Raw genomic sequence first — 12,639 nt, 5'->3', positions numbered from 1 at the left:
TCTTTTTTTTTTTAAAGCACCCCAGAAAAAAGGGCACTTTCTCTCCAGGAATAAAAAGGGCAGGTGCTCAAGCCCCCTTTAATGTCTATGTGTGCACGTGCCTGCCCCAGGGTCTCACTAAGTAGGGTGCGCACGGTAAGGTAGGACGGTCGGAAGCAGTGCAGGCCCTAGAGTTTTTTAAATCTAATTGTCAAAGTATTTAATGGTAAACACCAATGTGATTTAAGTTAATAAATAAAGGATTGTCTTTTCCAAAAATATTTTATGCTCAATAGTTAAAGGAAACCGCTTAACTTTTAATTTAAAAATAACAATTTATTACTAAGGATGCACCGATAGGATTTTTTTGGGCCGATTCCGATACCGATTTAAACAGACAACTTCTGGCCGATACCGATGCCGATACCGATATTAAACACTTGTATACAATACTATACAGTTGGTCTATTAGCTAGTTTATTTCTGCATCAAATTATTTTTACTGAACATGGATTGGATCTATTTAACATTCAACTGACCAACATAATAAGAGAGGCACAAATTAAGCTAAAACAAATATAATATAAGACAGCATGACAACCTGCAAAGGTGGTTTTTGCTATTTAGCATTTATTTTATTAACAACATTAACTCATTTTTTACATATAATGAATTTCATTATGCATTTAATTAATAAACAATCGGTATCGGCCTTTCTCGTGCTATTGCCGATATGCCGATGGTTTCAAATTCATCAAAAATCGGCCGATAAATATCGGCGGCCGATACATCGGTGCATCACTATTACCATAAACTTTTATAAAATTGTTTTTAATATAGTATATTTTCTATAGGATTAGTTATGTCTGGTTCTCTCTCAAGGGTTTTTTTCTCCCTAGGACTTTTTTCCTGCAGGGTTTTTCTCCTAGGAGTTTTTTCAACCCCTTGGGAGTCAGCTGACATTAGCTTAACTTTTAGAGCTTTCTTCTATACGTTACATTAATACTCCGCTCACTAGTACGGTTTAATTTAAGCCACTGTACTTTGCTACTTTTGTTGTCCTCTGATTTTTCTGTGGTTTCGTTTGTTTTTATTAATGTAAAGCTGTTTTTGTAACAATTAAACAACTGTAAAAAGCAAATAAAATTGAATTGACTTAAATTGTCCTTTCATGTGTGATGTTTGTTGACTATGGCTATCCACATATGCCACACTAAATTCTATATATTTTGATTATTTATTTTATATCACTAATGTGTTACAACATCTGAATTGTAAATTAACTTTTTTTAAAGACTAGAAGACAATCAATTACAGATTTTCTATTTTTTCACAGCCTATATGACTGATCCATGCTTAAAGCTCCTGGTTTTGTCTATAAATGTTAAGCTCATGTTTCAGTCTGCTGTAAAACTTAAATGGGTAACAGGGTCCATGAATCATGATGAACTAATATCTAAATTAATTATTTTCATTTTAACTTTTATATCAGGCTGTGTTACAATTTAGGCGAACATTTAATATAGCACACTTTGTTCCATATAATGCAGTGTGAAATCTCGTACCATAAAGTTGGCCTGGAAGATTCCATCAAAAGAGCATTTGGAATAAGAACAGTTGCTGAAAGAGAAGAGATGAGAAATATTTCCCAGGCACTGATTGTTCAGGTTTATAAGGAGTTTGTTTGTTAATGCATGGAGAATCACACACACTGCCCAGCTGTATAGAGTCACTGTAACCTGCAGGATAGCAGGGGTGAAATACAGAGCTGTCTGAGCCCTTTTAACATGTGTACATGGTGCTTGTGTTATGAAACAAGGGTGTCAAACCATGTCGTAATCTCTAGCATTCGTCAGAGAATAAACAAATTGATCTAAAGGTTAAATAACTGGTGGCACACTTAACTGTTATCAGATGTGCCAGCAGTCGGTAAGACCTGAACTCTCCCATAACACAAAAAGCTGTAAATCTTATAGTCCCGTCCATACAGTTGCAGATTCATCAGGCTGTCCGTGTCCTCTACTATCTGCTGCGTCTGTAAGGTGATCTGAGTTGAAGCTCCTTCCAAGCAGTGGCGGCTGGTGACTTCTCTTCCGAAAATTCAAAACAAGTGTTCGCAGTGTCATGTGTGTGCCTCCTCATGTCAAAATATGAGCGTCTCTCATGTCAAAATACGTGCCTGATGCAACCGCATCGAAAGGGTTTATATACTCGCAAGACACTAACTAAATAATCTCTGATTGCACATGAGACAAAGTTGAGTATCTGGCAAACGTGAGCATCTCTTTTATCATAAACCTGATTTTATCTTCGAAGCATTCTCATGCACATATTTTGACTTCACACATGATGGACATGACGCGCCAAAAACCTATTTTGACATGATACTCCAAACACATGACGGGCTAAATACATGTTACTGAAAAGTGCCTTAAGCTATACATTTTATCAGTATGTATTTTTTACTATAAAGGGGTCAATAAAGTGACGTTAATTATTTTGTGTTCGTATGGTTAAAATGTAAAAGAGTTAAAATGTCAAAATAAATTTGCAGAATTCTGGGAAATTTCTGGTTTTATTTCATTTTGAAAGCATATTTAGGGATAATTGCAAAAATGTCAATGTGGTGTAACCGGTCTGTGTCAAATGATGTAACACTGTTTTTTTTTTTAATGAAAATATAAACATATTCATAAAAATGTGGAATAAAATATAATCATCTACTTTAGTGTAATATGATTTTTTTACATACTTTTTTTTTACATCATTTTTCAAAGATTATTTAGAAAACAGAGTTGTTTTCAGCATACGTCAGGAAAAATACTACAAACCGCATTAAAATTTACATTTAGAAATAACTAATAAAATTATTATTATTATTATTTTGATGATTTCGCTTACATGCCATCAAGGTGGATAAAATAAAATAAAATATATTATTTTTTATATTTCTCATTCTTTGGCGCAATTGGGGGTTAAACCATTTGACATTTTTAGGTCCATTCAGTCTTAAATTTCATAAAAATTGTGCAAATGTATTTTTTTATTAAATAAACTTAACATAAATACACTATGTGCATTGAAATATATTGATGCGTGCTTTTAAAACAAGTTTTTTAAAAAGATTTTTGAATTTCTCATCTTGCCAAATTGTTTTTGTCACTGACCCAAATAAGTGATAAATGAAAAACATTCAAATTTCTTTAATTTTAGTGATCTGTAAAACATTGTATTACTTCATCCTGAATTCTGTAAGAATACAAAACTGTGTCTAAAACTGTGTCTAATTGTTATTAAGACAGGATTGTAAACTTAATAAAGCTAAAGTTCACAGATGTGTAAAAAATATATGTACGAAATACATGATGATAACAACAACATCCAATAAGTCCATGTGAAATCAAACTTGATTTTTAAAGCATTTTGTATAAATATCTTAGCTGTAATGATATCTACTTTACAAAACAATGTGCTTCAAAACATTGATAAAATTCGCATTTTACAACTATATTCTGCAAGTCATCTTCTCCAGACTGTAATGTAAACTATACACTATGGGGTGGTTTCCCGGAAAGGGATTATCTTAAACCAGGACTAGTTCTTCGTTTAATTAGGAAATATAACTAGTTTTAACAAACATGCCTTACTAAAAACATGACTTGTGTGCATTTTGAGGCAAAACACAGGGCACTGATGTATTTTAAGATATGTCAGTGCAAGTTGTTTTTAATTTGGACAGCTCTTACGTTTATTTTAGTCCAGGATTAGTCTAATCTCTGTCCGGGAAACTGCACCTATACAATCTATATTAAAAGTGGGAGGAGCCACTCAATATGTCCCAGTCTTACTTCCTGTATCAGTAATCAGTCTTACATCAACACTTTAAACATATCAGCAGTGCTAAAATCACAAGATAAAGCAACAGTAGCAAAAATGAAAATAACTATTTAAAGCTGATAAGAACAACTCATTAATACAGCATTTACTGTAGCTACCCAATAGATCATCCAAGTATCAACATGCCTAATTACATAAATAGCTTAAATATACAGTAAAAGCATATGTTTAACTGTGACCTTTAAAATTAAAGTTTGAACTTGGTTGATGCAACAGAGCCTAAAGTTTAAAGCCAAACCCTCAAAAGCCTGTAGGAGACTCTATTGTACTCTTCTGATCTCATTAAAATAAATATGATTAAATCTGATTAAAACTTCAGTCAAAATGCAAGTTCCTTTTCAATCCGATGAAAGTTATTATTTTTTATTTATTTTTTGGCACAGATGTACTTCTATTACTCAGAATCAATCTGTAAGTGACCTTCAGCTAAACCTCATGGGAGATGATGATCTGATTGGATCGCTGTATCCGGTAGAAAACGTCCATCCAGGCGGATGAAGTCTGGTCGGCTGATCACTGAACTCCCCAGAGCGCTTTCCTGCCACCGAAATATTTGTTTTGGATGCGGACTGCAAAGCCTCAATGCCACATGGAAAAGCCTTTTTAACACAGCTTTCCTAAGGAGGATGTAGACCCATGGATCGAGAATCTGATTCCAAGTTGCCAAGCGAACAACCAGCAACATTTGTGTGTATGAAGTCTGATCCTCACCATGGTGCTGCAGGCTTAAAATGATGCTTGTTATCTGGGGACCAAATCACAGAGTGCATTAAACATTTGACACTTTACATATACTGTATGTTACATTAAAGTTGCACAGTGTACCATTAGCTCTTGACAAAAATCTATCAGTGATTCTTTCTAACTAGTGTCAGAAATATAAAAGATATTCTCACCAAAATTGGTCCCCAGCAGACACATGAAACCAACATAATGGCTAAAAGCTGACAGACCATTTCAGAGTGGTGTGATGTATTACGACTGTGGCGATGATCATCTCGGTCAAGTTGTACCCGACACCGCAGGAGAGTCAGACCACTCACAGTATTACAGATAAGTGAGACAAGAAGAGCAAGCAAACCCACAACAGAGAACAATACTGGAAGAAGCACATCAACCCAGTCATGTAGTCCCTGTAGGCGAAAGAAGCACCAGCTTCGGGAACGCTGGACCTGGTATGGACGCTGGAAAAGGATGGGAAGCAGGGCTACCAGGAGACCCAGGAGCCAGGTCATACCCAACAACCTCTTCACGTGATGGGACCCCAGTGCTGTGGTGTGGAAGAGAGGATTGGTCACTCCGATGCAACGCTCAACTGCCATCAGGCTTCCCAGCAGCAGAGGAGTGAGTCCAAAGAAAGCCATACAAACTCCAAAAAAGTCACACAGAGATTTGTGTGGGTCGAATCTTTCCCAGTCTTTTTGTGAGGCATAAACGTAGACAGCCAGAGAACCGTTGATCAAATGTCCAAAGAAGTCAGTCACCACCAAACCACTAGCAAACAACAGGAATGCTGCTTTTGACTTAAATCTGAACCTGCGGTAGGCTTTAATTAAAATGAAGAGGGCCAGAATGTTGGATATGATGCCCACCGTCATTGAAATCACTGTTGACGTCACAGACATTTCTCTCTTAGTACAACTCCCATTGCACAGATCTTTGGACATCTGGCATTTATTATTGGCTAACTCTTTATATGGCATGATCAACACTTTCTGCAAATAAACAAAAAATATTAGTTCAATTTTATACAAAACTAAGCTTAAGAAATGTTTAGACTTTCTAAACACTTCTTTCTTGTATAATATATACTATAAATAAATAAACAAAACAATATAAAAATTAAAATTCTCACTTAAAACAAAATATATAATTTACATAAAACAAAATTAGGTCTTAAATGTAGAAAATAAAGTAAAAAAAACAAAACAAGTTTTAAGTCCTAAGATCAGATGTTTGATTTAGAATTTGTATTATTAATTTTTATTTTCAGTAATATTCCGTTTATTTTTTATCTTTAATAACTTTTTTATTTCGAGTAAAGCTGCAAACAATACACAAATTACAGCAATAAATAAAGCTCACGTGTCTAGTTATGGTATCCACAAAAATAATTTAAAAAATCTCACGGTAATCATGCGCTAAATCCAAATGACCAATACAAATAAACAAAAGCCTTTTTCTTAAACATTCATTCATATGGTCAAAAACCTTTATATTTCTTTTTGTAAGTTTTTACTCACCCGACAGCGGTCCAGACGCTTGCGCTCTTTCACAGAAAGTTAAAGGTACCGCACTGGGGATGAAGATGATGTCGGCTAGACTCCGGCGTGCGTTAAAATATCAGTCTTGGATGCGCACCATAATAAAGTGGCCACCAAGTTCCGGTCGTTTCAGTCTGGTCGAGATGAGGTTTCATATGAACTAAGAAACATATTCGTTTGTTCTCCACGAAAGACGCCGCACAGTTGTATTTCAAGAAGTGCGCACCAGATGCGCGCGCCAACTTCAGGACGTTTACTAAGTTGCCTACGCGCTCAAATTGCCAGGATAACTTTATATATCAAATGGATGTCTCATTTTAGATTAAAGTACATCAAGATGGGGTTGGTTTTTGTGTTGTAAGTGCGCAGCAGGAGTGCGCAATTAGCGCGTGCTTTAGAAAGGACAAGAACTTTTCCTTGAAGGCATGAAATAGTAGCAATTTAAATATCTGAAACAGACTTAATGTGAAGCTGTAAAACAGACAAGATCGCATATTCACCTATTAAAACCCAGAATTAGGCTACTTAATGTCGTTTAATAACATTCCTCTAATAATTTTTTCTTGCTGGGAATGAAATCTCTACATCCAAAGTTTTCTTATAACAGATTCATATAGCTTAAATAAATAAATGAAAATATCATCATCATCATTATTATTATTATTATTAATAATAATAATAATCATAAATAATGACAACCCCTGCTAGTTTTTTTTATATAAGCAGCAAGAATGTGAAAATGTTATACCTGGACTGACATTTATTAGTAGTGGTTAAGAATTTTTGGTTTTATTATTATCATTTATTAATTACCACAAAATAAGAACAACTAGATAACTTAACAACATGGACTTTTTTTGGAAAACAACAAGTGTAACTCAAAAGCAAAAGGTGTATATGGACACAGCATGTACAGTAAGCACCATTATGTCCACATGTAAGGGAACAAATTGTGTCTGTGATGTCTTTTACAGGGTGTACTGCACCAAATCAGTGCCGTCTGATCTTTTAAAGAACACCTGGAATACACCAAGATGGTTCAAATTGTCCCTAACTCATATTGAAACTTATGATCTGGGCCAAATCTGTGTGATAGCACCAGAAAAAGGTGGAAATTTAATGACCACTTTAACATAAGGACTTTAAATGTTTGACTATGCAATATATTTTAATCTATAGGTTGTACTTGCTGTGAAAAGGCCTAAAATTGTTTAAAGTAAACAGACATTTAAGAAGATAATTTTCTAATATTGTGAAAGTAAGTTTTAAAAAAAAAACAATAATGTGATTGCATAGAGTATAATTGTTAAAACTGAAAACTTAAAAGGGAATAAAGATGTCCAACATAAATAGAGAAAACAAAGTAGTGATACATCTGCACGTCTATACACGTTTGCATGACCCTTCAGCCTCTGTAGCAGAAAATGAGAAGGATTTGCCTCTTCAGTATTTTATGTAGCCTATTTAAGACATTTAGGGCAGGTCAGAAAGAACTGCTGCAGGAGAACTGAAATGCAGACTCTTGGAAATGAAAATTGAAGTGCTGTTTGTGTCTGGTCTCTTCGACTGACACATGCTGTTCACGAATCATCATCAGACCGTCTTTCTGTTATAATCCATTGGTCAGGTTGCCCTCTGTGCACCGAAGGTCTATGATTTCATGATATGATCATGGAAATGACAGCAGTTACGGGATATTTTCCATCTAATGCCTTAGTGTGTCTGTTATATTACAATACATTAGGTTAACAGGGTTAAAGAGAGTAAGTTAAAGTGACCCAAGACAATTTTGTCTTGAAGTAAAAATGAGGAAGATGTGCTAAGAGTCTTAAACCCTATTCACACAGCACTTTGGTCTCAGAAAATTTTCAACAAATTGGCAGAGAGGTCAATTTGTGTAAACACAAACCCCTCCGCATGACAGAACAGCGCATCACGTCACGCGCTCCTTATGATCTTGTCATAAACTAAAATGCCTGCGCGCGAGAGAGAAATCACGTATAATTAACAAACTTCAGACGATGTGGAAAAAATCGTCATGGGTTATTATGGGATCTTTGCGGATTCCGGAAAATTGTTGGCAGTAGTGTGAATGAACTAAAAATTAAATCTCAGACACATTTTCCGTAATCTGTGTGAAAAGGGCTTTACTCTGACATCGTAGTAACTGAGTTAAGCAGGCTCTTATTTAAAGGAACAGTATGTAAGAAATTTATATCAATTAATCATAAAATGGCCCTGATATGTCACTAGACATTAAGAAATCATTTTCATTTCAAATAAATATATCACTGACAACAGTGGTCTGGCCAGGATATTGTCATTTATAAAGTGGAGTTGCAGCCCTTAACTGATGTTTATGTTGTCATTTTGTGTATTGGCCACCAGTTGGGTGATTGCAGTACCAGTTTTAGCCACAAGTTTTGTTATTGCAATACCAGTTTTGGCCACAATCCTACATACTGTTCCTTTAAGTGTAATTTTAGCCTATGGGTATGGATCTTTCAAACAGAGTTCTCGAGGTTTATCAGAACAAATCTAGAGTTTTGAATTGGTTAAAGCACTATAAAACCCCATGGGGCATTTTCCTGGACAGGGATTAGACTAGTCCTAGACTAAAATAAATGTAAGAGCTGTCCAAACTGAAAACAACTTGCACTGACATATCTTATTTTTTTTAACAACCTTTCTTTTAGAATATTAGAAAATCATCTAATGAAATGTCTGTTTACTTTAAACCAATTTTAGGCCTTTTCACAGCAAGTACAACCTATAGATTAAAATATATTGTGTAGTCAAACATTTAAAGCCATTATGTTAAAGTGGTCATTACAATTTCCACCTACAGTTTTTCTGGTGCTATCACACAGATTTGGCCCAGATCATAAGTTTCATTATGTGTTAGGGACAATTTGATCCATCTTGGTGTAGTCCAGGTGTTCTTTAAAAAATCAGACGACATTGATTCGGTGCAGTACACCCTGTAAAAGACTTCAGGGTTAACCCCACAAAAGCGATCCTAACCCTGCTTCGGAGCATAACCTTGGGTTAATTTCAGGGATAAATCTGCTTCTATGTGAAATGCTTCTTAACCCAGGGTCAAAAGCAGGGTTTAGAACGAAGATAACCCAGGGTTAACCACAGTGTGAAAAGTGTGATAATTGCTTGATAATTACAGACAGGTGTATATGAGCAGGGTTTTAGACACCTAGGGTTTAGAAATGCAGTGTGAAACATCAGATTATGAATACCCAGGGTTATCTCTTAACCCCTGATAAAGTACGAAAAGTGTGAAATGTGAAACAGATAAGCCAGGATTCCGTTTACCCGGGGTTTAGAATAACACAGGGTTAAATATTTCCAGTGTGAAAAGCATGTGACAACTTGCCCCAAACTGACATGTGTGCTAATGTTGGTTAAATCTCTGGTCAGCTAAAGTATCAATAAACAAGTTATTGGGCTCTATTTTAACGATCTGAAACGCAAGTGCGAAGCGCAACGCGCAAGTGAGTTTGTGGGCGGATCTTGGGCGCTGTTGCTATTTTCCCGGCGTGAGAAATAACTCTTGCGCCGGGCGCAAATCAATAAGGGGTTGGTCTGAAGTAGGTTCATTATTCATAGGTGTGGTTTGGGCGTAACGTCAAATAAACCAATCAGAACGCTAGCCAACATTCCCTTTAAACGCAAGGGCGCAAGTTCCATGGCGGGATGCTATGACGGATTTACCAGGCGCACGCCAGGAGCGGTTCACAGCCGAGGAGACCGACGTCCTTGTACGGGGGAATCCCACGCTTGCCAGCATAAATCGGGCACGCCGTGTAACGGGAGGTGGATCTGCCTCAGGACTTGACGCCAGCAGAGGACATCGCTGCGTCCACCCTCACCGCTGAAAGGGTTTGGGGGCTTTGAAATCGGACCCAAGAAACGCAAGCAAGGTCCAACCCCAAAGTACTCTTACAAATCAAGTTCATATACATTAAGGTTTCTTATGAAAACATTTTAACTATTATTTACATAAAATAAACGTAATACAGCCACACAACAAAGTTATGAAAATATTTTAATCGTTATTTGCATGAGAATAAATAAAAACTATCACCACAATGCTCACCACTATGATTCCCCTTATCTCGTGTATTAATATTTTTAAGTGTAACAATTTATGATTTGCAAAAATAACTGTTGCATCTGTGTAGATTAGATAAGCAAAGTGTATGCGCGTTGTGCACGTTATACATTATGGTCAAGCATGCGCCCTTAAAATAGCATAATGAACCACGCGCAACGCGCCACTGACTTTAGACTAGTTTTTTTTGGTTAGTAGCGCAATTGTTTTTTGAAACTGCAAAATAGCATAAGAGATGGTTTGCGCCGCAACACGCCTACTTTTTGCGCTGAACCGCCCAGGGAGCGCAAGTTCATTCCCTAGTTTGCTGACGTGCATCTGTGGAGGGAAAAACCCCGCTGTGCGCCGGCGCAAAATACGAATGATACATGCGTCACTGACAAAGTCAATTGCGCTGGGTGCAAGATAGGGCCCAAAGTCTCTTCTATCTAGTGCACATTTTTTACTTTTTAAGCCAAAAAATAAGAACATTTTGCTAACGTCAGATAAGAGCAATCTTGACCACACGTGAACACAAAATATTGGAGTTATCAACAGTGTGACAACTTACCCATGTGACAACTTACCCCGTTCTCCCCTACTAGACCCTTTTTTCTTCAAGGCCCCCTATTTGATTATTACCAAACACTAAGAAATATCTTACTTTTTTGTTGTCTTAGCTTATTTTACTTCAGACCACTACCATACAGTATAGTATAACCTAACTAGGACTAATGCAAAGAATTCAAGAACCACTAGAGGGCAAGGTTTGTCTGTGTAATAGTCTCAGCCCTGCTTCTTGATCACATGATCAGCAGATTTTGACAGAGATTCAGTGATCAGATGTAAGGGTCGAGCAGATGTACGTGCTTTCATCAGCGCTGGATGATTAAACTCTGTTGGGTTGGGCATGAAATGATGTGGTGTGTAGGTTTGTCCTTTTAGGATCAAATCTGAGCATGATTTTGTACGATGAGAACGAAAAGGACGACTGATATATGAAAAATTAAATACGTTTATAAGCTTATGACAGAGTAATAAATCACAATCTCAACATACCGTCACTCGCCAGGAAAGAGAAAGGATAAAGATAGGAAATAGAAATGGATGGGAAATTGGATATAAAGAAAGACAAAAATGCTGAATTGAGGATTTATTATATGGCGTTGTGTGAAAACAAAAAACTAAACAGCAACATTTAATTTGGTCATTAAATTGGGTTCAACATAAAACTATTTCATCTGAATATAATAAATCTTTCAGAGATGGAACCCATTGGTGGATATGCACACTAAAAAAATATATATTTATTGCATTTTTTCAATTTTTAAGGTAAGTGGTTGCACACAATTAAATTATCTAAATTTAGATATATGAATTAAGTTGAACTTAATTGTTTTCAGTTAACTAAGCCCAATAAAATTAAGTTGATCTGAGTAAAAATGAGTTAAATCCAGCAATACTAGCCTACTATTATCTAATCATGTTAGTTCTATTTAAATTCAGAAACATAAAGTTAATATAATACAGAAAAAGCACAGATTAGCAAGATGACCCAATGTTGGGATGCTGTTATACAACCATAGGGTATAATAACCCAACAGTTGGGTTAAAACAACCCAGCATTTGGTCAATTTTAACCCAGTGTGACCATTGAAAAACCCAACAACAAAAGAGAAACTCTTTAAAAAACTAATATAACAACATACTAAACATTAATAAGTCCCCCTGTTTTCTTATCTTAATTAAAAATGCATAAAATAAAGATTTTTTTATATTTACACTCATTATTTAGTCTCTTGCAAAGCATGAATTTAAAATCCTTATTCAGTTTTAGCAATATTGCTTTAATACAACACAATTGATTCATGTAGTCCCAACTTAAATGAGTCAATTTCACATATATTGATTTAAAATAGATGCGATATTGCCTAGAAACTACTTAATATTTCATTAAAACAAAAAACAATATTGTAATGGTTTAAATCAGCAAATTTGACTTATTTTTCTGTGCAGGTGTGTTTGAATAGATTGATTCCTCTAGACATAGGTTTTGTTAAAAACATTTGATCAGTGGGTGACCAGGTCTTATCCACATCTATTTCTGTCTCTATTAGGGTGAAGAAAGAAGCACGTCTGAGAAATCTGTCACTACGTCAAAACCACAAGGGCAAAGCACAGTTCCAGCCTTTATTAGCACCTAGATAACACGTTATGCTTTATAAATAGTTATTGGATGCCCTTCTTAGACCAACCGTGTAACAAATAATTTTTCACTCATTGCTTTCCATCATTCTTTCTCCTTGCATACATATGTCTCATTTTCTTGCTTTCTGTCTCTCTGTCATTTAACGCCCTTGTTGGGTCATTGCACCTCTATTGGATGAAGTTACA

The 12,639-nt window shown here is 35.8% G+C and overlaps 1 protein-coding gene across 1 annotated transcript; it reads right to left on the bottom strand.

Annotated features, from left to right (window-relative positions):
* Positions 1–4,182: 4,182 nt before the first annotated feature.
* Positions 4,183–5,579, bottom strand: ptgfr (prostaglandin F receptor (FP)). Its single transcript, XM_065242047.1, has 2 exons — positions 4,773–5,579; positions 4,183–4,621 (listed from the first exon to the last, which is right to left on the bottom strand). Exons 1-2 carry the CDS (start codon positions 5,577–5,579, stop codon positions 4,310–4,312), a joined length of 1,119 nt encoding a protein of 372 aa, XP_065098119.1. The 3' UTR covers positions 4,183–4,309.
* Positions 5,580–12,639: the final 7,060 nt, after the last annotated feature.

This window comes from Paramisgurnus dabryanus, chromosome 14, assembly GCF_030506205.2.
Source record: "Paramisgurnus dabryanus chromosome 14, PD_genome_1.1, whole genome shotgun sequence".
Lineage (NCBI taxonomy): Eukaryota > Metazoa > Chordata > Actinopteri > Cypriniformes > Cobitidae > Paramisgurnus > Paramisgurnus dabryanus.
This window is presented reverse-complemented; position numbering and strand designations above follow the sequence as displayed.